At 37.0% G+C, this 27,871-nt stretch overlaps 1 protein-coding gene across 8 annotated transcripts in view; it reads left to right on the top strand.

Annotated features, from left to right (window-relative positions):
• The window catches only part of MECOM (MDS1 and EVI1 complex locus), a 168,814-nt gene that overhangs the window by 123,717 nt on the left and 17,226 nt on the right, over window positions 1-27,871 (top strand). For 4 of the 8 annotated variants that reach the window (XM_081234312.1, XM_081234313.1, XM_081234318.1 and 1 more), the window contains exons 4-10: window positions 177-393; window positions 5,746-5,893; window positions 7,200-7,356; window positions 11,678-13,034; window positions 15,637-15,724; window positions 21,335-21,361; window positions 27,453-27,619. In XM_081234312.1, coding sequence (XP_081090438.1) covers window positions 177-393; window positions 5,746-5,893; window positions 7,200-7,356; window positions 11,678-13,034; window positions 15,637-15,724; window positions 21,335-21,361; window positions 27,453-27,619 — 2,161 coding nt within the window. The remainder of the gene's footprint in view (window positions 1-176; window positions 394-5,745; window positions 5,894-7,199; window positions 7,357-11,677; window positions 13,035-15,636; window positions 15,725-21,334; window positions 21,362-27,452; window positions 27,620-27,871) is intronic. The other 4 variants (XM_081234314.1, XM_081234319.1, XM_081234316.1 and 1 more) reach the window with 4 other exon arrangements.

Below are 27,871 nucleotides of genomic sequence, written 5' to 3'. Positions count from 1 at the left end.
CTGGACCGCCAGGGAAGTCCCTACATTTACTATTTCTAATCCATGTTAAAATGGAAGTGGTGGAAAGGACAACCAAATAATTTCTATTATGTCTTCCGTAATTCGATAAGAACTGCCAGTGTGTGGTGGCACTTCCTGATCACCTAGTGCTGATAACACCTGAATTATTTTCACAGAAGAACGGCAATACCGCTGTGAGGACTGTGACCAGCTCTTTGAGTCCAAGGCTGAACTAGCGGATCACCAGAAGTTCCCATGCAGCACACCCCACTCGGCATTCTCAATGGTAGAGGAGGACTTTCAACAAAAACTCGAGAGTGAAAATGATCTCCGAGAGATACATGCAATTCAGGAGTGTAAGGAATGTGACCAAGTGTTTCCCGATTTGCAAAGGTTAGACATGGCATGTTGCACTACAAAAACATGTTGATTTACTCTACAGTAAAATGTTTATGCTGAATTTTCAGAATTGATGCAAATGGGAAATTTGGAACAACAATGAGCTGGACAAATGTGTTAGTCACACGTTCGGAAATCATTTTCCCCTGGAAATTCTCACATGTCAAATATTTGCAGTGAAGTTAGAATTAGTTATTTTGATGCCAGATAGAAAATAATACTTTCATTATTTAAGGAGGGTTATTGGCAATTGAAAGTTTCACATTATAGTAAAACCATAACTTAGAGGAGGTATCAAGAGTAGAGGAGGCAACAATGATGCTAATTAATCTAATTATACACTAAACAGAAAAGCGACCCTCTAGAAACATTTCGACAATAAAAAAGAGACTGTGCTGGTACTTACTTAATGAAAGATAGGAAGTCTTTTGCTAGATCAGTGTAATCTATGGATTTAATTTCAACTATTTATCTAAACTGCACATATATAAAAGAATAAGAGAAGCATGTTCAGTGAAGAAAATATTGAGTTTTCAAAAAGGGAAAAAGTAAACATGATCTAAATGAAATAATTCTATAATACTTATTTTTACCAAAACGAAAATCATATTTCAGTGATAATATTAACTTTTCATAGCCCTTTGAATTTAGTTCAAGAACATTTTTAAAATTTCTGTTAAAGAAAACAACAACCCTGGAACCTATGTTTTGAAAACTGTATTGATAATTATGCTACAAAATGGTCTTTCAGATCAGAAAGTTGTTTAACCAGCTAATAAGTTTTTTGTTTGTTTGTTTGTTTTTTCTACCTAATGGTTTTTGCCTTGGTCCACAAACAATTTTAATAATTGTATTCATTACTTTGCTTTTAAATCTGGAACCTATAATCAGAATTTCAACTGAACATAAAAACACTGTGTTTAAATGGGTATGGGAGTATATCAGCCGACCTTAGTCAAGGATGTGAATTACTCAGTTTGTCTTGGACACCTCACCTCTTTTAATTTACCTTTTTGTTTCCTTTCTTTCCTTAGTGCCTCCTCTTCCTCTTTCTCCTTTCACCTCTGTTGATTGCCCCACATCTCTCTTCTCATAGGAAAGGGTTTCATTCCATTTTAATGCATAGATGACCAAAAAGGCATCAAGTATAACCCATTCCTTGAGGAGACTGAGTCAAAAGAATGAATCTGTCTAGCTTTGAAAATTCAGGCTTAATCTAGCTATTAGAGAGAAAACATTTTGGGGCCTAAGAGGGTTTTCCCAGTACCCTTTAAACTTATCTTTACTACTTAATAAAAACCCACATAGAGAATAAATCTGTTATGTATGTTTGGTAAAACATGGATTTGTAATCAAAAACCGTCACAGTATGTCTCCTAAATACATTGTGTCCAAATTAAAAACCAAAATGAAAATACTTTCCTTATCTGCTACTAAATACCAGCAGTTAAGAAAAGTACTTATACTGTAAAGCCATATGATGCCAGAGAGTAAGTCTATTTCTTTCTATTTTGTTATAAAAAATAATGGACAGCATTATAAAACAAAAATTGACAGACTGAACACTAAAATGTTGGGTATAGCAATACTTCTTAGGTGGAGAAAACTTCTTACTCTGACTAGGTATAAGATTAAGCCTGAGTCAGTGCTACTCAATGCCAAAACCAACTGTCAATTTAGCTCCTTCAGTCAAACATTCAGTAGAAAACAATAAGGAAACCTAATTATCTGGCATTGGATGAACCCTCAAAACTCACTTTTCAGTAGCTCAGCCAGATGGATATATCATGTCACTATGTGGCCTGATATCAGTCAGCCAGGTGATATTTTGGGTTATATAATTTAGCCAGTGCAGAACCTATGTGCCCTGAATATTTTCCACTTTATTGAAACCGATATTGTTTTATACGTTAAACAAATGAGAATTCCTTTCTTGACATGGTGTATTATTCTGTTCTGTATCTTTTGTGTAAAATATTAAGAAAAGAATACCACCCTCCAGAAAAAAGGGGGGGGGGCGAGAAACAAAGGTTGAACACAGAAGGCTAAGCAAAGCTCTATAAATTGGGATAAAATTCTATGAAAAGTGAAGTTTCATTAATGACTGACTGGATACTTCTGTGTTTATGAAAGCAATGAACATTTGCTTTTGCAAGAACCACTTGCCTTTTTATTTTCTATCACTGATTAGCTGACAGCTGATCATTCCGTGGAACAATGTGGGTTTTATGCTGGATTAGAAGAAGCAAAAAAAAAAAAGAAAATTTCCTTTACTTTGCTATCTTTTTCCCCCTTTTGTGATATGTACTATACTCTTAAAACAATATCACACCCTTGGAGTTAGGAGGCAAGAAAAAGTCTCAATGTATAGGACAATCTTTTACCACTAGGTTTCAGAGTTTATGATTTGAGATGCATATTGGAATATAATATATGTCATAAAATGGCATGCCTTGATAGTTTGCTAAAGACAGTAGTACGAATAGCAATCTGTACAACGATTTTGGAAGATGTCCCTGACTCAGTTCAATGTTAACTGCCATTGTTGATATCTTTCTCTTAACTCTCTGATTAACATTTCAACTTGTGTAACAAACAGAGGATTACATATTGTAGATAAAGATAGGGACATTCTTGTGACTCCACACACCTGTACTCTCCTGGTACCTTTTGTTCACAGAGATATCGCCACTGGTGCTCAAATAGAATAGCATTACCAAGTCGACTGACTCATAGGGCAGGAAAAATAAGTTCATGTGCCACAATATGAATAGAAGTGGAAGGAGGAAACTGAGGAGGAGAAAAATATGGAAAGGTGTTTCTAATTTATCAAGATATGAGAAAGGGCATATCATTTTTTCACACACACTCCCATGCACATGGTGTATACAAACACTGGATAACATATTCTAGGCACACAGAGGTCTTGATTCTCAAACTTAGAATGTTCATTTCACAGAAAAATAAAATATAGGGAAGAAACAGTGCTCGCATGCTTGGTAGTTAGTTTTTTTTTTTTTTAATAACTTTTTATTACGGAAGATTTCAAATACACACAAAACTAGAGAGGGCGGTGTAATAACACCCATACACTCAGGTTCAGTAATTATCACACAACGCCTATCTTGTCTCAGCTATACTCGTTTTGGATTATTTGAAACAAATCCTGGACATTTTGTCATTTTATTCATAAATGGCTTAGTATGTGTCTGTAGAAAGTAAGGACTATAAAACATAAGTTCATTTTAAAAATAATGGTTCCTTACTATCAAATATTCAGTCGGTGTTCAAATTCCCCCCAGTCATTTCATTATTTTTAGAGTTTTCTAGTTTGAATTAAGATCAAAATAAGGTCCATAGGCCTCCCTGGTGGCGCAGTGGTTGAGAGTCCGCCTACCGATGCAGGGGATACGGGTTCGTGCCCCGGTCCGGGAGGATCCCATATGCCGCGGAGCGGCTGGGCCCGTGAGCCATGGCCGCTGAGCCTGTGCATCCGGAGCCTGTGCTCCGCAGCGGGAGAGGCCACAACAGTGAGAGGCCCACGTACCGCAAAAAAAAAAAAAAAAAAAAAAAAAAAAAAATAAGGTCCATAATAGCAATTGGTGGACGTCCCTCTTATATTTCTTAATTTATAGGCTCCCCCAGTCAAAGCCAGTAAGTCTCCCTCCCTCTTTCTCATTACAGTTTATATGCAGAAGATACTGAGTGTTTTTTCCTGTAGCATTTCCTCCAGTCTGTATTCTGCTGATTATATCCCCTTGGTATTGTTTAACGTCTTTCTCCATCTCCTCTGTTTCCTGTATACTCATAGTTACATCCCAAGCTGTGATCAGGTTCAGGCCCAGTATTTTAGGAAGAATACCTCATTGATGGTATCATTTATTTCCATCAGGAGGCATATAATGGATTGCCTAGATTCATTAATTCTTTAGGGGCTGCAAAATGAATGTATTCTAATTCCCCCGTTCTTTTATTATTTATTATCTGGATTAATTCTATGCAGAGAAACTTCCCCTCACTGTTTATTTGCTCACCCTGAAGTACAGTTCGTATAGGAAAGGCAGGATGTGTACATGAGTTTTCCCCTTTATTTACTAGTTTTCAGAATAATGATTTGGCTTCTCAGCATCTTCCTGGGGTAACTAGTGAGGTTCCGTTTGTTTCTGAGTATCATTATCGTTGAAAGGTGAGATTATTACTCTTACTGATGCTTAAATTTCCCCATCTTTAGTCAGTGGGTGTCTTTTCAGGTTGGCACCCTAATTTTTTTGACACGATCTATAACTCTCTTGCTTTTTGCCATAACAAGATGTTCAAGGCCCATCTTGTGTATTTCATGTTTCACATTTGAAACAGGCTATTTCTCTGAGGAGCTCTGGTTACTTTATTTGGGAGTAGTATCCTGATGTGTTATGTGTGTGTGTTTAATTAACAAAAATGTTGCAGACATCTTCTGAATATCACAGTAATCCATGATCTATAATATGTACTTTTCATTATATTCATGCAGATTCCATATTCAAATTTTAGAGAGAGAAGGTAAAATAGTCTAAGCTTTAAAACATAGAGAAGCTATGTTTGTGAGAAAATTCTAACCCTGTTTTTCTTTTGAGGGGCTTTACTAGTGCATCCACTTATAATATGATATACTTTTCTTTCCTCCCTCATTCATAGGTTGTATATATATAATCTTAGGTTATAGTATATATACATATATATTTTTTTCTAGTTAATGTTTCTATCTATATCTACTTCTATATCTATATGCATACATGTTCATTCATTGGTCCATCTGTCTGACCATCCATTATATTGGTTGTATTGAGAAGTTGCTTGTTGAATAGTTAGCTTACAGCTCACTTTCCCATATGGTGATTTGAGTAGGAATAAAAGTGCTTTTTTGAATGTAAGGGTTATATACATTAGATAGAATAGCTTCCTGCATGTTCTTAAGCGCTTTCTTAATGTTTCCTATTTGAGTGTTTGTGTTTGAATTAAGTGGGTAGCAGCAATACATGTTGCGCCTAGAACTGTGTAATGAATCCAGAACTGGACAAATCGCTAGTTGTTTATCATTCCCCTAAATTGGCACCTAAACTCTGCTAGCTGAATCAGATTTATTTCCTAACAACAGGGGTACTTCTCTGTATTTCTGAGAGACACAGTCTAGGGAATATAAAACGTACTTCTGTCTGTTGCAAGCCTGTTTCCTCTCTTTCTTCTCCGACTCAACTCCTTTCCCTCTTCTTTCTTTAATTGCCAGTTGGATTAGTAATAAAATGACGTTCTGTTTATGAATGTGTTCTTGGTCACCATGTCCTATTAAATCAATTGTTCTCTTAACAGCCTGGAGAAACACATGTTGTCACATACTGAAGAGAGGGAATACAAGTGTGATCAGTGTCCCAAGGCATTTAACTGGAAGTCCAATTTAATCCGCCACCAGATGTCACATGACAGTGGAAAGCACTATGAATGTGAGAACTGTGCCAAGGTACAGTGAATTTGTAGACTACTTGGCCCCTCTGTGTCATCCTGCTCTCTCTTAATCCATCATTTGCCACGGTATATAAAAACAAGCCTTGAGAGGGGAAACTATAAATATCCTGAGAAAAGTAGACGGAGTGTTGTGTGCTACAAGGCATTAGTACAGTGTATAGAAACACTTAGTGGGTATCCTTTTATTTTTGTAAGGGAGGAAGCAAGGCTTGATGGTGAGTTCCAGAACTAAGTGTCAGACATCCTTGGTAAATTCCTGGTTCTGCTACTGGCTTTCCAGCGTGGGGTCGTTTTTTAGCCTTATGGAGAATGAAAATTGTATCCAATGCACATTACTAATTTCTTTTAAGATCAGTTTGTGAGGAAATCCCATAAAGTTTCTGAATGCCTGTTCAGAAAGAATGGGAGACTCCTACGTTTGCAGATTTTTCCACCGAAGTCCCCACCATAAATTATGACTCGGTTCTAATTAAAAGTGTAGTGCCTTAGTGGCCAGGGCTGAACAATGTTAAGAGTGAAACGAAAGCCCTTCACCTTGACCATAACTCTGAACAACGGGAACGGCAATTCACATCATTGAATTTTCATGTTTCTCAATTAACTAAAAGATGTCCTGGTGTCATGAAAACTGAGTTCTCCTTCCAAAAACTTTTCGTAACATTTGAATATCTTTTCTCATGCCAGTGGAAATTGGGACATTTGACCTTATCTTTAGAGATGTTTTGCTCCCTGATGTGTGGGTAGCTTTTTCTTTTTCCTATTTCTTTTTTTGTTTGTTTGTTGTTTGTTTGGTTGGTTTTCTTAGTACCATGTGGAAGGAATGATTTTAGCTTAATGGTAACTTAATGAAACACTGTGTTAGAATTTATACCCTAGGGGAACTCCTTGAATAGATTTGGGATACTTTAGTCAAAATCCCCCCAATTTTGTACATAGTGTGTCTTTGTTTAAAGCGTGTAAATAGCACACCATTTTTTAATAATGTCATGGCCTGCATTTTATTATCCAACTCCATTCACTCTAAATAGAATCAAAAAGCACTTGAATATGCTCTAATAATGCCATTAATTATTCTGTTCAACTGATACCAACGGGTACTTTGTGCTAAGTATACAAAACTGAATAATTTGTAAGTCCTGACCCTAGAGAGGCTGACACTTTGGAAATACGACTTTCTTTCGGTCTTTGGGTAAACAAATAAAAACAAAACAAATACACAAAATTCCTTCTTGAGTTATTCCCGGTCTTCTTTCTTGTGACCTAGAATTAAGTTTCTTGATTAATCAGTACTCATTTCCTAGCAGGTTTTCACGGACCCTAGCAACCTTCAGCGGCACATCCGCTCTCAGCATGTTGGTGCCCGGGCCCACGCGTGCCCGGAGTGTGGCAAAACGTTTGCCACTTCGTCGGGCCTCAAACAACACAAGCACATCCACAGCAGTGTGAAGCCCTTTATCTGTAAGTTTTTCACACTCCAGCCCTCCTTCCTGCAACTGTCTCTTATCCAAAAGGCACTGTGATCAGGAGGGTGGGCCACGCATGGCCATGAGGGGGGCCTCTGGATTAGCGATTTATGGTCTCATCCAGTTGGGCTATTTTCTATTACAAGAAAATCTTTTATAACCAGATCTATGGTGTTTTGTCTATGATGCCTGGGGTGTTTTCTATTAGATGGAATCAATAACAGGTAGAGAAGTCGTTAAATAATGTAAAGGAAGCCTCCCCAGATTGTGGGATTTAATAGAGACAACGAGATTTGTCTCATACTGAAAATGTGTGTGGCTTTGTAAAACAGCAAATCGCAGATACCACTAAACAAGATGAAGTGAGAAAAACCTGTTCTGGATCAGAAAGAGCTAGAAGAACCCCACCTGGCAAGGAGGCTTATTAGGACTGTGTGTGTGTGTGTGTGTGTGTGTGTGTGTGTTGGGGGTGGGATAAAATGCCCTTTAATCTACCCTTTGTTGCTGATCACAGGTTGCAGATCGGTAGTTCTCAGTTACTTGAAAAGCAGAACATTTTTACTTTGATGCTGGACATGCTGCTTCTATAACCCACTGCACTAAAGCAGATTTACGGGCAGTGTATTTCCAGGGGACATCCAATCTGACCACCTACTTAGAATATCCTTGTACAGAGCGCTTTAGTACAAGTACAGCTCAGCCCTCATTTGCCTCTCTTGTCCACCCACCCCTCTTCTCTGTATTGTGCTGAAATGTTTCATATGGAAAATCAGTTGTTCTTAGTCCATCTGGGCAACGACTCTGGACTTCTTTTCATCTATTGCTCGGCTGGGCATATAAACACAGTGACTCACTGAGCTGTGTTACAAAATTTAAGACAGATTTTGGATCCAGATAAGCATAGAACTGGATGAAACATACTCAGGAGTTGGCAAAACCTCTGACTTGGGAACCCTTGCAAAACAGTTTCTCTGACAAATATTTGATGGTTTGTAGTAGGTATATGAGACACTACTACAGGACCCAATGGAAAAAAACCTAATTTTCAGTGCCAACATGGAGATGCCAGAGACTTGCGCTCCTCCTTTTTGCCTTTACACAGCCCTCTTTTGTGTTTCCAAGCACCAAGAGAGCTTTTCTTTCCCTTTCCAGCTTACCCTAGCATCCTGTTTTGCTCATATGTTCTTCTGTTCCCTGGTGGAGTAAAGAGGCCTAGCAGAGAAACAAAAGGGTGCTCTCTAGTCTCCCTTGAGGAAGCACTGTTGAAAGTCGTGGGAAATAAAGTATACAATGGAAATTTTAGACTTCTTGTCTCAAAAAGACATTCCTGACTCTAGGTCGTAATGCCCTAAAATGTACTTGCAAGTGCTACAGACATACATAGTTCATTTATTTCTGATTTTTTCAGAAATGAATTTTGATAAATTTCTCATGTTTTGGTGGAAAATAGGGAGGAATTGACCACAGTGAATTATGATCACCCATTTAATGCTTTCTTTATTATTTAAAGTAAAAGTCAGAAAATAGAAATTCCTACCATCTAAAATTCTGGGATCTGTAATTTTAATTGTGTTGAAATCAAGTGTTTTGCTTTAAAGCACTATAGGGTGTCCCTTTCCAATCAGATTGTGCAGACTATTTCCCATGAATGTATTTTCAGTAATTATTGGTAAATTTAAATAGCAGATGGCATTCTTCAAATATAAAATCTGACAGAGGACCATGGGGTAATTGTGAATAATAGCCGTGTAATTTCAGAACAAAAGAGGAGTTGGTGTGGAGACTTTGGAGTGGAGGAGGTTCACCTAGAGTTGATATCTGTTTCTCACCAGAAGGCCACACACCACGATTTACCCCCCCTGGTGTGTTTATGGCAACTGTCTCTTATTACAGTGTGCCACCAAGCTTGAGCCCAGAGTCATCAGTGCTAAGGCAATTACTCACTGCCTTTACAGAAACCTCCAGCCTTCCCAAATAGAAACCACATGCTCTAATAGGCTGAATATATTCAAAATACCTCTTAATTTGTTTAATAACTAGAAAAATGCAATGCTAACTGCTGGCTAATTCCTTATTACTGAGAAGATTACAGTAGAGTATAGACTGCAGCATCAATTGAGCCACTTACCTGGAGGCCTGGTGGTTTGTGGTGGGCCAGGCAAGATCTTCAAGTGAGAAAAACAAAGCCTCTGCCTAAGGAGACATCCCAGATTCTGTGTTCTTGGGACCTGATACAAACACCATTCATTGGTGTAACAGAGCCTATAACCAGGAAATTCAGATGCACCTCTGTTACTCTTGATTTTCTTAAATCTATCCAGCTATTAGAAAGAAGTGTAGAGAGCAACATTTCTTTGGTAAAACATTGCTAACCTTTCAAAAACTTATACCTTGTTTGAATACCCATCAAGATCTTTTCTCAACGCCTTTTAATGCCCAGAGGAGAGGTGTCACTTTCTTAATGAGTGCACATGTATAATTCCATCAATATTTTATTTACTATTTCTTGTTATTGCTCATAGCTGAATTAGTATAACTAGCGAAAGTCTCATGTTTCTACCCTCTACTTCATATGGTTTTAATTAGTGTATCAAAGAATTTAAACAGTATGTGTATTTATTGTATATGGTTAACTAGTATATATATTTAAAGCAGACTCTGGTCAATATTCCAGTAGAATAACTTGAAAAGAAATCACTCGCATCTTCTCTTCCCATTAAAATGCATGTTATAGTCTCTACAATGTCATAAATCATTCCACAGTTGAAAGCTCCTTTAATATTACTAAGCACATTGATAAGTGTAGCAATGCATTTTAATTGTTAGTGGTAAAAGAAATAGACATAGAATCACTTGGTACTTCCTGTTTGGTTGTGTGTGGGATAATCCAAGTTCTGTCTGGATGAGTTTTGTATGACTGAAGGTCTATAAAATCTTCTTTGAATTTTCTTTTTAAATTGTTATTGTTTTGACTTAGGAGCTTAAAGGCAGTCATCACGTGAAAGAAATAAATGTTGCATTTTGTCTTCAATTTAATTTCTTATATAAATTGGTTTCAACAACTACCAACAAGGCATATCATGTTTCTGCATGTATTAAACATGCACAGAAGCATGAAAGTAAGCTCACACATAAAGGGAACTCATCTTTATTAAAGTAACATAAAAGCTGTGATGCTTGGGAAATTGATACTATAATCCTGCCAGGCGTGTATTGAGTAAGATTCCTACCTAGCAAAGGAATTATTAAGGGTTATGGATTTCCATCTTAAAATGTACTTAGATCTATTCACACATATATGAGGAAGAAGATGTTTTACTTTTCTGGCAAATTCTCGGGGACGAGAGTTATTTCCCAGCTGCACCCACTGCTGTGTTCTTACTGGATTATAGCATTCAGCGCACTCTCCCCTGCTTACTGTAGTAGGCTGTACCACATAGAAGTCAAGCCCGGAGATAACCCGTGAAGATATGACAACAAGTGGACATGTTTCCCAAGGACGGGGTTTCATAAATGCAGGAAGGTTAGCACAACCACTGGTGTGAGGGGAAGTCAGAGGACGTGATCATAGTTCATGGGAACCAGCAATGCAGGATGGGCTACATTCAATTTAGTTTCCTTTGCAGGCTTAAAATAGCGCCATTGTAAATTATGTCAGTCTTTCTCAAATCATGAAAATGATTGTTAAAAATGTCTCAGAATACACAATGTGCATTGTTGTGTGGCTTTGATGTGTGAATGATGAGAGCATATGATATAATACAAATTAAATAATAGTAGAGCAGTCACAGGCTTTTTCCCCAAGGGGAGAGGGAATAAAGGTGAAGTTTCTAGTCGAGGGAAAGGCTGTTTTATTTTGTGTTGATGCCTACAATATAGAAGTCTTTAAGTGGTCTAAAATTTTAAAGGGGTTCCTGTTCTGTTTAATGTTTAGTACATCTTAAGAACTTAATTGTAAAGATTCTGTTAGTGTAGTAATTGGGTGGGAAATCAATGCATGCTGGAATTTGACTTTTTAATTAATATTTAAATACACAAATATGATACAAAATATTATGCAATGGGGATGACAGAATATTTATATATATATATATATATGAAATATTTGTGCTGTCTCAAGACATTTGTCAGGTTGGATGCCTTGCTTTGGAATCTAGTGAAATGGGGTTTTCTGTGTTTGGAGCACCCACTTTGGTGCCTCCAACATCTTTTCCTGGCTTCCTAATTGAAATTTGGGGTAAACCAATTGTGATACATGCTAAATTCAGAAGCAATTGCCATAAAGCCTGAGATTCTTTTTTGTTGTTTGCACACAGGTGAGGTCTGCCATAAATCCTATACTCAGTTTTCAAACCTTTGTCGTCATAAGCGCATGCATGCTGATTGCAGAACCCAAATCAAGTGCAAAGACTGTGGACAAATGTTCAGCACTACGTCTTCCTTAAATAAACACAGGAGGTTTTGTGAGGGCAAGAACCATTTTGCGGCAGGTGGATTTTTTGGCCAAGGCATTTCACTTCCTGGAACCCCAGCTATGGATAAAACGTCCATGGTTAATATGAGTCATGCCAACCCGGGCCTTGCTGACTATTTTGGCGCCAATAGGCATCCTGCTGGTCTTACCTTTCCAACAGCTCCTGGATTTTCTTTTAGCTTCCCTGGTCTGTTTCCTTCCGGCTTGTACCACAGGCCTCCTTTGATACCTGCTAGTTCTCCTGTTAAAGGACTGTCAAGTACTGAACAGACAAACAAAAGTCAAAGTCCCCTCATGACACATCCTCAGATACTGCCAGCTACACAAGATATTTTGAAGGCACTATCTAAACACCCACCTGTAGGGGACGATAAGCCAGTGGAGTTCCAGCCCGAGAGGTCCTCTGAAGAGAGGCCCCTTGAGAAAATCAGTGACCAGTCAGAGAGTAGTGACCTTGATGATGTCAGTACGCCAAGTGGCAGTGACCTGGAAACCACCTCGGGCTCTGACCTGGAAAGTGACATTGAAAGTGATAAAGAGAAATTTAAAGAAAATGGTAAAATGTTCAAAGACAAAGTAAGCCCTCTTCCGAATCTGGCTTCAATACATAATAAGAAAGAATACAGCAATCATTCCATTTTCTCACCATCTTTAGAGGAGCAGACTGCGGTGTCAGGAGCTGTGAATGATTCTATAAAGGCTATTGCTTCTATTGCTGAGAAATACTTTGGTTCAGCAGGACTGGTGGGGCTGCAAGACAAAAAAGTTGGAGCTTTACCTTACCCTTCCATGTTTCCCCTCCCGTTTTTTCCAGCATTCTCTCAATCAATGTACCCATTTCCTGATAGAGACTTGAGATCGTTACCTTTGAAAATGGAACCCCAGTCACCAAGTGAAGTAAAGAAACTGCAGAAGGGCAGCTCTGAGTCTCCCTTTGATCTCACCACTAAACGCAAGGACGAGAAGCCCTTGACCCCAGTACCCGCCAAGCCTCCAGTGACGCCGGCCACAAGCCAAGACCAACCCCTGGATCTAAGTATGGGCAGTAGGAGTAGAGCCAGTGGGACCAAGCTGACAGAGCCTCGTAAAAACCACGTGTTTGGGGAAAAGAAAGGAGGCAACGGTGAACCAAGACCAGCAACTGATGGTTCCTTACAGCATGCTAGACCCACTCCTTTCTTCATGGACCCTATTTACAGGTAAGGGTGGATGGGAGACCGCTAAATGTGGACAGAAGAATGAAAGGTAGTTTTCACACTATAAAGTTACAGCTTTTAACAAACCTTTTTTATTATTCTTATAAAGCAGAAAGTAAAGTTGTTTGATCTGGTGAGTTCATTTTTTATTCGGAAAGTCAACTCATTAGGTTTGGACTTATTTTTGGATGTCTCCGAATTTGGGGTTTTGGAATAGGCCCACAGAGTTCTTTCCCTTGACAATAAATTTATTTTTAAACACATTTTTTAAGTGGAAAATATGGGAAAGCCATATTTAAAGCAAGTTGTCAAGTGGCGGAAGAATGAGGCTCCTGAAGGATTAATGCAAATATGTGTGGGTACTTGAATGGGTCAGGTTATTTGGAATGAGATGGGACATAGCAAGCGTTTCCTCTTTGTTAACCTACCAACACATCCTTAATAAGTACTGGTCCTATTCTGTTTCTAAATAAATCTCCTAGGAACCCCATGTAACTGAAATATTATTCACAAAAATGCTTTGTATATAATGTGAGTGGTCAGCTTAAAAAACACATCTCTGTTTAATGCCTTCATTATCCAGTTTCCTTTGATGCATCCAAAAATTTTTTGGGGGGAATATATGCTAATAAACAGCCTCTTAGACAGTACTCTGTAACACTCAACCATTCAGAAAGATTTAGTTTTTAAAAACTAGTCTTCTTCAAAGTGTATGAATAACAATAATTAATTTGTGATGTATTTTAAATATTACCACAAATTTTCCCATTTACTTTCTCATTCAAATCGTGAACATTGTCAAGAGTTAATGGAAAATGTGGATAATTTTTTATTGGACTTATTTAAGCTGGGAGAATTTGATATTTTTGCCTGATTCTTTTTTTTTTTATCAAGAGACAATTTTGTTCAATTCCTTCATTCAACAGTATTTTTTTTGAGTGCCTATGACTTAATAGGTACCACAGCTGCAAACTCTTTTCCCTTCAAACTCTTTTTCTACCTTTATTATCTTCAATGCATTAACCAAGAAACATTGCCAGTATGTTACTTGAACATGACAAGGGGCATAGAAAAGGACAGTACAAAAATGTCTCAGAGCCATCATTACCATGCTTGGGCACTTTTTTAAAAAAATAATTATTATATTTTCATTTCTGCGGCAGAGGAAGAAAAAGAAGGAAAAACAGATCTTCCATATTTTGTGTGTAGCTCATATGTTACACATGGCCAGTAAGGTTGTATTTCCAACTCAGCAGTATGTCTCAGCCCTTTGTGAAGATAAGTTCTCAGCCTCTCTTTCTTAGACCCTCCCAATGGCAATGGGCTTCCAGTTCCTTCATACACCCATTCCACTCTTCTCCATCACCTCCTGACCTCCCTCCTGCTGTCTCTAATCTCAATCTTTTCTCTGGTACCTCAGTGTCAATTGAGGCTTTAGGCATGTCACTTTACCAAACTCATGAAAGACCTAAACTTACCAGTTTTAGTGTAAGACCTGGGTTGAAATCTCAGCTTTCTCATGTCTTAAACTTTTTTTAATCCATCAAATGGGTATAAGAGCACCTATTTCAATAAGTGAAATAGTATATGTAAAACATAGCATACGTACAATTTCAGGAAGTGGGAGGGCTTCCCTGGTGGCGCAGTGGTTGAGAGTCCGCCTGCCGATGCAGGAGACGTGGGTTCGTGCCCCGGTCCGGGAAGATCCCATATGCCGCGGGGCGGCTGGGCCCGTAAGCCATGGCCACTGAACCTGCGCATCCGGAGCCTGTGCTCCGCAATGGGAGAGGTCACAACAGCGAGAGGCCCGCGTACCGGAAAAAAAAAAAAGTGGGAGCTGTTTTTATTCGTTTTGATTCTATTTTAAAGTATACTTATTTCACAGTTTTTAAAAGGAAATCACCAACAGTTCATGAAGGAAATTAATTCAGTCCACGATGTCATTTCCTATATGATTAATAGAAAATAGAATGACAAACATTTCTAAAGCAGAAGGGCTATATTATAAGTTTGATAATGTCTCTCCCTGTCTTCAAAAAGTTCCTCATCCTCTCCCTACCACCCTCCTTTAACCTACTCTGTTTATCAGCAGCAGTATCGAAAAGAAGATACCTATGCCTGAGAGCGGCTAGCAGGGTGTGTAGTTCGCTTAGAAACGCTCCTGCTGACATTCACAAATGTAGAAGAAATATGATGACGATTTGAGGAAGCACCTTCTTGATAGAAAATGACTTTAATTTTTAAAATGAGCCCTGTTCTTATGCTTTTGAAATCACCAAGCCTTTTTGTGTACATTTAAAATGGAAAGGTACAAATCTGTGACCAAATCCTCTGATTTCATGACTTCATTTTTTACATTTCCTCATTATTATTATTACTAGTCATTCAATAGGATTTTTCGTTATAAAAAGACCCTTCTTTCTCTGAGCGCCTAGAAGTGCCAGGAGTATTCTTCAAGAACTGAACAGATGTCTTTATATTTTTATTAGTGTGCTTCCCAGCAACCTACCATTTGCTTTATTGTTAGCTGTTTAAATGTCAGCGAGTATGCAGGGATTGATATATGAGACTGATTCATCTCCAAAATCTAATTTTAACCTTTCAGAGTAGAGAAAAGAAAACTAACTGACCCACTTGAAGCTTTAAAAGAGAAATACTTGAGACCTTCTCCAGGATTCTTATTTCACCCACAAGTAAGTATGTTGAATTTGAGACTTCAAGCTTGTAAACTAACTTGTTGATCCTGAAAAGCAGGTGCAATGAAATGAAAGAAATCTTGAGAACACTAGGATTTCCTATGACGCTGGTGTGGAAGAACACAGGAAATTCTAGCAGAATTAAAACCCAAACTCTTTAAAGAAAAAGTAGTTAATATATGTGAAAAAACAACATGGTTTTGCTGTTAAATTATTCTCTATTAACTACTTACTGAGCCAAAGTGTATTTTAGAGTGAGTAGAATTCAGTTAAGAAATTAAATATTGAAGTTGCCTTTCATGTTTAAAAATTTGTGATCGTAAGAAATGGATCGTAGTGTGACTTGTCCCAAACTCATGAAGGTCGCTCATGTTCTTTCAGTGCTTAGATAAAAACAGGAAATGAGTCTACCTGACAAGTTGTTACCATAGAGGGTGAAGGAATTTATCTAGAGACCACTGGGCATTCCAACAAAATTCTGTAATTGCACAAGAATTCACCACAATACACAGAGCTATTTGCTGGATGGAGTTGTGTCCATTTATCAAAATATGTACAGTTTCTCACTGCAAGGAAAATACAAAGCAGCGTTATCTAATTGGTTCATCTTTATGTCCTTACATATTTGGTCATTTTTTAAAAAGCTGACTTACGTATCAATAAATATGAGGGGAATTTTATTGAAAGAAGAAATATATAAATATCTTGAGTCTGGTTTCTTAATGATATTTTATTTTTTGTTTACTTATTATTAAGGATATAAGCTTTGGTCTCTATAGATAGTAAGCAAAATTTTTATGAAAATGCTTGAAAACAGAGTTAACTGATTTGTTCTGTTTCAATATATTCAAACCAAAAATTACGCTCCTCTAATAAAATTGGTGGAATTCTATGCAAACTGTCTTATAGAACGTTATGAGCTAATTAAATTAAGTCATGGGATATGACTCTTCCTTCCACCTTTCACGCCCCTGCCACCACCTCTTCTTTCTTCATTTTTTAAAGTACTTTCCTAAATTCTGGACAACAAAGTATGAGAGCTGAAACACCATATTCTGGGTTAGCTGGAGAAATCTATCATTGCTCAAAAATTCTCTCTATTTTAAACTGCAAAAATATATGATTTAGTATTAAAGGGGTTAGAAATATTCCAGTTAGTATTCATTTTGTGTAGGAAGACTAAGGGATGATATCATTTATTAAATTATTTTATGGAAAAGAAGCAAGTTTTAAAATAGTAAATGTTTATCGGGTACTTATTTTCCACATTTAGGTTGACCTAAATTGCACTTGCCAGCCTCATGGGCTAAAAAAACTGAACATAATGTGTGTTTTGTGTCAGATATTACCCCAAAGTATGTCTCTCTTGATAACTTCCTAACTAAATGCTTATAAGGATATTATAGTTATCTACATTTAATCACAATAAATCAAGTGGTTTTCATATTCTAATTATCTTTAAAATCTAGTAATTAATCATTTCAAAATTAAGTGCTGTGAGTACATGGTATAAAGGAGGGAAAAAAAAGCCACTGGGATTCAGTGTCCTTGAGTGACTCAGTCTACTGGCTCTTAGTTTCCTTACCTGTCAGATGAGGGAGTTGGGTGTAAGGTCCCTATCCTCTCTGAAATTCAAGATTTCTAGCTAGCTAAGGTAAATTTACTTGTTCAGAAGATGGGCAGTGTTATCTATCAATATCTTTACATGTGCATGCAGCTGTTGTAAATATAGTATATACATGTATGGAGGTTCCTTAAAAAACTAGAAATAGAACTACCATACGACCCAGCAATCCCACTACTGGGCATATACCCTGAGAAAACCATAATTCAAAAAGAGTCATGTAGCACAATGTTCACTGCAGCACTATTTACAATAGCCAGGACGTGGAAGCAACCTAAGTGTCCATTGACAGATGAATGGATAAAGAAGATGTGGCACATATATACAATGGAATATTATTCAGCCATAAAACAGAAATGAAATTGAGTTATTTGTAGTGAGGTGGATGGACCTAGAATCTGTCATACAGAGTGAAGTAAGTCAGAAAGAGAAAAACAAATACCATATGCTAACACATATATATATACAGAATTAAAAAAAATGGTTCTGAAGAACGTAGGGGCAGGACAGGAATAAAGATGCAGACATAGAAATTAGACTTGAGGACAAAGGGAGGGGGAAGGGTAAGCTGGGACGAAGTGAGAGAGTGGCATGGACATATATACACTACCAAATGTAAAATAGATAGCTAGTGGGAAGCAGCCGCATAGCACAGGAAGATCAGCTCAGTGCTTTGTGACCACCTAGAGGGGTGGGATAGGGAGGGTGGGAGGGAGATGCAAGAGGGAGGAGATATGGGGATATATGTATATGTATAGCTGATTCACTTTGTTATAAAGCAGAAACTAACACACCATTGTAAAGCAATTATACGCCAATAAAGATGTTAAAAAATGAATTAAAAAATATAGTATATACATGTTTTTAATCAAATAATATTAATATAAGAAAATCTGCTATGTTTTAAGATTCCCAAAGTTAATGAATGACCACAAAAGATGAGGCACATGTTCAGTGCTTGGAGTACAGTAATCACCCACTCAGACCATTGAAAATATGCCTGTGAGAGTCACAGTGGCAGAGAGTTTTCTTCCCACACCAGAATGTCGCGTCTTGGTATAAGGGACTGCCCACTGCTGCGTGTTGCTATAAGAACAGGACCTAACAGTGATACTCAGCTATTTAACACATCATATGTAATGAATACTGATCAATCAGAATGGACCCCTGCCATTCTGGAGCCGGGTCCTGGAACCCCTTGCTGCACCAACTGTTCATGCTTTAGTTGCTGGCCGGTGGGCTGTCTGAAGGGTCTTTTGGAAGGAGGCCAGGGCTGCAGGAGGACATTCAGGGTAGTTGGGGAAGAGGCTATTTACCAACGACTACAGAAATATTTCATTATTTTGATAACCATGGTGGCTATTTTCATGTGTAAGGGCTGTATATCAGTGGAATACAGGTGGCATAAAAAGCGTAGCCTGAGAGAAGCTCGGGTCACTCAGTTTTCACCAACCGTTCAGACCAGTCTGTTCTTTCAGAAAATCTGCCTCAAATGTTCTGAAGTTTCTGCAGAATGTTTTTGTTCTTTCTAATCCTCTATCAATTCTGTCCTAGCCTCATGATTTACTTTCCTACAAACAAACAAATGAAAACTAAGAGAAACTGCCCAGGATTGGGGGCCAGAAATAACTGCTTTAGAACTGGCTTTCCTACTTATTCACAAAAATGTTTCAGTTTTGTGCAATGTAATTCATCTCTCCGAACCTTCTCTATCAGTGTAATGGGAACACCCCTCCAGCCTTACCAAGGGAGCTGCAAGGATTAGTGATCACGTACATAATGTGTTTAGCATTGTGATTGGCATATGGAAGGACCTAGATGAGGAAAAGCTCTTATTATTATTGGTTGCAGAAGTATTCCATTTTGAACATAAAGGGTGTCAGTAAAATACCCTCTGCCATCCTCTGAGCCCAGTCTTTTTGGTGGGGCTATACCAAGTATCTAGAAGTCCTTGGAAAGGTGCTTATTGTGTTCTTCGTGCTGCCTTGTTGGGCGGCAATCAGGGTGGCACAGAGCAAGAAGCCAACATGGAAGGACTTGCCTCTGCTCCCAGGGCTTGCTATGATTTTGTAGCTACATAGTGCTTGGTTAAGACCATTCGCTGCTTCATTTTTCATTTAAAGTATATTGGAGCAAATCACATGGTCTCTCTGGGCCTTCCGTATCTTCATCTTCAGAATGAGAATAATACCTACCCTATCTACTTCTCAGTGATATTATAATAATAAAGAGGAGACCACATGTTCTTGCTGCTTCAGGGAAAACCTATATATAGATAGATATGTAAATGCTTGGTAGTGGTGTTCTCTGGGCAAGGCTGCTTTTACAATTTTTTGTATGTCTTTGTATTCTGCCCTCCTCCTTCCCCAGTGAACAGTGCCTAATCAATGAAAGTCAAACACCTCAGTGGGTATTTATTAAATGTTATTGAAAGATTATTAGGCCATCTTACTGCTTTTTGGAATAATGTATATTTTTCAAATCCTTGTCAAAAATACCCCAAACATATAGGAACACATACATCAAAATCAAAAGGTAAATGATGGTTTTATCATTCTTAGGGTCTAAATTCCTCTCAGTTCAGTTCTTAAAGAAGTATGTTTGCTCTGTCGGGCCACTGGAGGACTATTTAGCTTTATATTTTTCTCTTATAAATAAGTTAGTTTAATATAGGGGTGAAATAAACACTACAGAGGTTCTTCCTGAATATGTGGTTGAAAATTACTTGTGGAGTCTCAGATTATAATTTTGAAAAGAAGATGACAGCCACAGGAGGTGAGATGGAGGAAATGATATTGCCATGTGATCTTTGGAATGTCCATTTCATTGGGTACTTTGCATTCACTTCGATAGCTCATTTGAATTGCCATAGATATCACTTGGCAATTATACTGTTATAAAAGTGGCTATTATTCCTTTGTTTGATTTTCCTATAGTTTAAATATTATTTTTGGTTATTTATGTATTTCATTTTCAGATGTTTGGCTTTGTGTTGATCTGCAACAGAGACTCTATTTTACTTCCATTTCTGTCCTTTATGCATTCATTTTTTGAATTTTCTTCCTTTAAAATGTCTACTTGCTACTGTATCCCAAGGAACTGGGAAAAAGACTAAGGTCTTTTCCCAAGTTATCATTTATACATGGGTGTGAAAATCACTTAAGTCTTTTGCCTTTCATCTTCTTTCTTGCTTTCAACAAGTGTTTCCTGTGTTAGATTTCTTCTGTGATAAACCTTTTATCATTAAAAACTGTGCATCTTCCTTATTAAAGATACCATAATCTAAGAAAGCAAGATATATCCCCTTTAACCAATCAAAATGATATTTCTAAAGATGTAACATTTGTGTTTTCTGATAGTGCTTCTAACTCACTGAAGTTTTCTCCATTGATTCTTGTCATAAGTTGTCATAAAGAACTCGACATTTGTAATTCTTTTCCTTGATATCCTTCGGTGTTTGGCCTACTGATGGTCTCAGTCCCATCCTAGTAGAAGTCAAGCAGTTTTTTTCCAAGGACATTACCTTTTTGTTACTCGGTGATTCACATTTGAGTAAATATCTTATTTTCTTTGTTACTAACATTGTAAAAATGCAAGAGACTATAACTTTTTTGCAGGAAATTGCTTAATTTTTAGTTATTAAAGTAAAATTTAGGAATCTTGTTTTGCAGTGAGTACAAACAAATAAAAAGGAAGTATCTACTTTGCTATTTAAGATTTGATAGTAAGTAGTGTTTAGCTTTCTTGGAAATAAGCACATTCTGGTTTATAACCATGATTCTAAAATTTAATTTAGGTAAATAGAGGAAACTCAGCAGTGTTATAAAATTATTAATTTTCACTTCCAAAGCTTTTACTCAAGATATAGTTACATGATAAACAAAAATTACTTAGTATAAATGTTAATTTCTCAAAGGATAGATTGCAATAAAGATACTGATACAGAAGTAATTTTTTGTTTTTTGTTTCAATTTTGCTCCCAGTTCCAACTGCCTGATCAGAGAACTTGGGTAAGTTTCCTACTTATATTTTTGACTAAAATAACGTAGAATTAAAAGGAAAACAACTTATAAGTTGCCATACAGACAAAGAATTCTGAGCCCTTTCCATAAAATGATATGGCTTTAGCAGATAGATTTCCAGCTTTGTCAAACTGCAGAATGCTTTCAGTTATAACTGGGCATTTAGTGTGCTATAAATTGTTTACAGAAAGAAGTTTATTCTCTAAATCTGCCCCATTCCATGTAATTATACCTTGATGTAGAACTCTTTCTGGGCACTTGGGAGCATGTTGTTAAAAGGGACTTCGAGATGGGTCACTAAGTGGAAACAACCATTATTTGGGGGAGCCTGACCAGCATGTTAAAGATGCTTATGATGAAGGCTTCAAAAGGATAAAACCTGAACTTTTGTGTAGACACAAGATGACATTAGAATTCACATTCATATAACCCGGGGCAAAACTTGGTTCTGGCTATGTGGAGTCATAAGACTAAATGTTTAAAAATCTTTATCTGACTAGTGAATGTATCCTTTAGCATTGGGCCCATTTCCTCAACTTTCTTTTTTTTTTTTAAGTTTTAAAAAATTTTATTGGAGTATAGTTGATTTACAATGTTGTGTTAGTTTCAAGTGTACAGCAAAGTGAATCAGTTATACATATACATATATCCATGCTTTTTAAAGATTATTTTCCCATATAGGCCATTACAGAATATTGAATACAGTTTCCTGTGCTATACAGTAGGTTCTTATTAGTTACCTATTTTATATATAGTAGTGTGTATATGTCAATCCCAATCTCCCAATTTATCCCTCCCCCTCAACCTTCAATTAATGTTTCCAGATACAGTCAGTTGTAAGTTGACATCAGTAGGGGAAAACTTTATTTTTTATTCAAGATACAAAGAATACTATTTATTTAGTTTTCACTACCAAATAAACCTTGAGTCCATGGAAATATATGTAAATAACATATATTACAAAATCTCCTCTAAGTGTATGTGCTTTTACTCCTTCATTCTCCTCTTCACTCAAAATTATACTGATTCTGAAGTATGGGTAGAATCTTGGAATGTAGTTAAATTTTCCTTTAGTCACCATATAATTATATATAAATTATTTTAAGTTAGAGCACTTTGGCAGTTACCGATTTCCTCTATCTGATGTTAGTTTTCCTTTTAGAACAGAAGTTCTTCTATTTTATTTCTTCTGTGGAATATGTGATGAATTGTGATTTTTCTCATCCTATCAACTTTTAAGGATTAAGTTCATTTATTTCAAAAGTATAAGAGTAGAGAGACAGAAACTTCCTTATTAGGCAAAGTTGTGCAGTAGACAGCGTTGTTCTTTCATTATCCTGGCTTATATTTCCAGTGTTTCTTGTCTGCCTCTCCTTGCAAAGGTCTGTCCAGAATATTGTACATCATTGTCCTCATTATTTCTAATGTAGAGTATTACTTGCTAGTAGCTTTGCTGTTAGGTGCTTCAAGCATAAGGTGCTGTCTCCTACACAAATGGCCAGTGCTTCTACCAACTTACAAAGCCAGTTCAGATTTTAAGTTAGACACCTTTTCCTGATAGTACAATGGTATAGCAACTGCCATTGCAATGCTTTGGAAACACTCCCATTCTTTGAATCATAGGTTTTTCAAAGCAATAATTTATATTTGTACTATAAAATATAGATATTAGTGGAAAGTAGTAAAATATTAAAGTTTATAATTTTTAGTGGTTAAAAAACCCTATAATTTTATAATCATGACTGCAGAATGTGATATATGGAATGAGACAACCATAAAATATGAATATGCATTTCTCCCCCAAATGGCCATGATTTGAAGATTTCTCTAGATTATCAAGTGAATAAATATAGAAAACTACCAAATCTACAAACTTTCCCATCATAAGTTATTTATGAAAAGTTAGTTATTTTATGATAAAGCCATGTGTAATCTAATTTGTGAAACATTAGGTCACATAATTCATGGTGCCATTGGATATATCATTTTGTATAATCAGATTGTCACTTTAATAGTTTTAATGAGAAACTTCTTTATGTCATCAATTATTGGCTGCCAGATAAAAAATGTTAAGCTAAGTGCTTCAGACCCAGTTGATGATATCTTGCCTGCTGAAATGTTTTTACAAATACTAACTTTATTTGACGGGAAAGATAACTACATTTTTTGGTAGGAGCTAGGGAATTGTGTCTAAATATTAGTTTGCGTCAGTATAAAGTTAATAGCCCCTTGGGGACTGGAAGGGGGTGAAATGACTTCCTTTTCCAGACATCTGGCTGCAGATACCATCAACAACTACAATATATGTAAATAAAAATTACTGTTCCATAGGAAAAAAGCTGCCATTTACTGATCGGAGATTAGCCTATGACATTAATGGGACAGAGGGCAATACGTCTTTAAAATATATGATGTGATTTTTCCTCCTTTTTTCCCCATTCTCAGCAAATATCCTCTTCATTGTAGTACACATTGTTCCCCCTTCATTGGTTTCTTCATAGTTGAAAAGTATATCTAGCTAGATTCTGTTTCATTTATCCCAATTCATCTCGATTTTTAAAATACCAAGTCAGACTTTAAAATGAATGTCAAAACTTACCACTTCTACAAAATGCATGTTATTCCAAGAGGAGTATCACATGAGTCAGCCCAGATAGCTAGAGAAAGTTGAGGTTTGGACCCATACATTAGATAAAACTCATCTTAATCCAACACCTTAATCCAAGATATGGACCAGGGCTGATTGTTGGTCACATAATGGCTAAACTACCCCAACTAGCAGACGTCTAAGTCACTTTTATTAAAAATAAATTTTTATTGGAGTCTAGTTGATTTATAATGCTGTATTAGTTTCAGGTGTACAGCAAAGTGAATCAGTTATACATATACATATATCCACTCTTTTTCAGATTCTTTTCCCATATAGTTCATTACAGAGTATTGAGTAGAGTTCCCTGTGCTATACAGTAGGTTCTTATTAATCTATTTTATACATAATAGTGTCTATATGTCAATCTAAGTCACTTCTATCTGTCCTAATGGGGAAACTTACTCTTTTCAGCTGATGTCAAGTGCTGTGAGAGCAAATCTTTGGAAGTTGAGAGGAAGGATTCAGTGATGGCTTATATGTTGTTTCAGTGGTTGCTAGCTGGAAAGAAAGTGGAGAGGGGGTGTGTGTCTGCATATGTGGTGTTAATAGCTACCCTCAGCTCACTTCCCATCTTTCTTCTCTCCCTCTTCCTCACTCTGACTTAATCCTCTTTTCATTTGACACCCCAAGACAAAGGTGGGGGGTGGCTTATAAGAGAGGCACTTGGGTAACCCCTATTCTTTTTCTTATTATCTTTAAGAATGTTGTTATTTAGTCATCAAGTCCATACTATATTTTATTATTTCTTAATGCTTTTCCCAAATTGAAACAGTTTGAGGTAAGGTAATCACAGTGATCTTCCTTTAAAAGGAGCTATTAGCAGCTACTAAAGCAAGACACATTTCTCAACAGCCAATTGCTCTTAAATAACTTGAAGGACTTGTAGTTTATATGTGCTGGAGATGAAAGCAGAAAATAATGATAGTCATGAGTAAGCTATTTTCCATATAAAAGGAAAGTGTTTCTACAAGATGTATTGCCCCAGGAATCTGAGTGTGTCGGCAGGGCGGACACTCAAATGATTTAAAACCACTAGATAATGAAACTTTACTCAAATATTAAATATACATAAATAAAACATTTATAATCATCATCCATGCACTTACTATTTTTCCCAATAAATATATGCGATCATGCCCCTTACCCCTGCTAATCAGCTTGAAGGCCAGAGGTCATTTTTCACTCAGACAATTTATTCCATGGAGGGTGGAATATCAAAATGATTTTCTGCAAGCAACAATTAGAAGGAATAAATGGAAATAAAATAGTATCATAAAATATTTCTGGATTGATTTTTAATAAATAAAATCCAAAGTAATATGAAAATGCTAATGCTCTGGTTAGAGGGGTATAATGACCATATTCAGCAGGGACAGAGTTTCCTTCAACCTCTCTGAGCAGCAGCATCATTTTATATCTCTGCCCTGTGATCAGTATGTGTCAAAATCCTTCATAGTGACAAATGTGCTGTCCACTTGCATCTGTGGAGAATGTTTTAGCAGCTGAGTGATTATGAATCAAACCCCTGAGCTTATAGCCCCTACTGCCTCCCAGTGCGTTCACATTTGTCGTCTGACAAGTAAATGTATCTTGACTTTCCTCTGAGATTTTTTTTGCACCGTGTTTGATGAAAGACATTTGGCAAATTGGCAGTGGTACCCTGTACATTGCAATTTGTAGCTAGCATTAGGAGTCTGGGCATGAAATGAGAGGGCAGGCTCCAGGATAAAGGGAAAAGAAAGAAAGCTAACTACAACATGAGTAGTCATTTGAAGAATCAAGCATACAATATTCCCTTTGTAAGAATAGAATCATGTTTAGGCCATTCGGTTAAGATTTTGCTCCAGCTTAAGAAGTCAGTGGTATTCTGTCCGGTTGTGTGTCTGTGGAGTATAAATTTTGTTAATTTTCTTTTTGAGTATGAAGTGTTGCCTTTTATTTTTAACCTGGACTCATAATAAATTAGACCTCCAACTCTGTCTTACCATCTTATCAGCAAAAGAATCTTTTTCTTGGGTTGATCAGTTGCTTGAATGTATAGTTGTTAACATTTTTAATCCTTACATGGGGTCTTCTGGTCTACTGCCCCAGCCTTCTGAGAAACATACAGAGTGCATACAGAACACAAACACCTTTTAAACAGCTTTGTGAGTTCTCCAGTGGCATAGTGCCCTGAGAACCAAATAAACAATGGGTGAGTTGATTTTACAAGATGGCCTGAGACTTTGCTTTTTCTTCTTAAAAATTCAGTAGTAAGCAGCTTCCAAATAAAATGTGAGCATGGGGGAAACAACATTTTGGGAGAGTTGAAGGAAAGGTGAGAGAGTCTGTCTAACTATAGACAGTAAGGATCAAGCTGCCTTTGAATGTAAATGCCACCCTCTGTTTATGACTCTGTCGAATACGTGTGCAGGTAGACAAAAAACTTGAAGATTATAAGCGAAATAAATTAGGTTATTTGAGGGGAAGAACCAGGCAGGACAGTTTTTCTTCAAGAATACTGCTCTAAGAGTTTGGTCTTACTTACAATGCCCATGACAGGTTATGTGAAGTTATGATAATATATCATGAACTGTCATTTCAACTTAATCTTTGTCCAGGACAAATGAATATTTCACCAAAATTCTTTGTACATAATCACACTTAAAAATCTAGTATATCCAGATATTAATTTAACATAAAGCACTGTTTACACATTTAATTTTTTCTTTCTGCATTACATACATTTGGCTAAAGCTATAACTTTGGAACACCTGATGTTTTTCATGCTGTGAGTTCTTTTCATGGGACTCCCTACTTCCTATGGTTTTTATTACCTAGACAAGGCATACAGGATCTCTTGCTATAATTTCCAGTTTACTATTTTTTTACTGTTTATTTGGAAATCTCACAGACCGAGAAGATGGTGGACTTTTGTCCCAAAGAACCATCTTGCCAGAGTTAGATTCAAGCTTCTTTTATACTAAAAAGGGAGGGAGTAAAGTCAAATATTTCCTGGTTCCAGTCAGCCTCTGGAGGGGATGTATTAATTTCTTCCTTCCTGCAGTCATTCACAGGTGGGCCTGGTGATTGTTGATAGCATGATACTAATGCTGTCTCTTAATTTAATAAAAAATCTAACGGTTTTATTCTCTCTCATGTTTTTCATTGCTTAATTGTATATCAACTTATTACAAAATGGTCTAACTAAGGGCTTATGGAAAAGTTCACTTGGCACTTTGTAAGCTTGATTCTACCTTTGTTATCTTTAAGATCAGTGAATTCTCTCATTTGTTTAATATTTAGAGACTACAGTCTCTTTCTACAGCCCCTTGCATTCAGCAGATTTGATGCTTCCCTCTTATTAATCTGTTCTTGGTTTGCTAGAGATGATTACAGAAGGAAGGATGTCTGCCCCATCCTTCATGGTCTTGTGCTTTTGCCTTGCAGATGTCAGCCATTGAAAACATGGCGGAGAAGCTGGAGAGCTTCAGTGCCCTGAAACCTGACGCCAGTGAACTTCTACAGTCGGTTCCCTCCATGTTCAACTTCAGAGCTCCTCCCAATGCCCTGCCAGAGAACCTCCTGCGGAAAGGAAAGGAACGCTATACCTGCAGGTAACTGCAAAGTTAATCATGGCCTGCTTTCCAAAAATCTCCCCTCTGATTTCAAAAGGCCCTGCTGTTTGTTTTGGAAATTATTCTTGATTGGATGATTAATAGCAACCATGATAGATCTCAGGCACTTCAAAGTACTCTTTATTTAGTGGGATATAAAAATAATGGTTTAAAAAATTATTATTAAATGAAAATTTTAACACAGGCCATTTGGTTGTGATAAATGAGGTTGGAAATGGTCCAAGTGCTATC

This window comes from Mesoplodon bidens (assembly GCF_964165515.1).
Source record: "Mesoplodon bidens genome assembly, chromosome: 5".
NCBI classification, from domain to species: domain Eukaryota; kingdom Metazoa; phylum Chordata; class Mammalia; order Artiodactyla; family Ziphiidae; genus Mesoplodon; species Mesoplodon bidens.
Note: the sequence above shows the minus strand (reverse complement) of the source record. Positions and strands in the feature narration are given on the sequence as shown.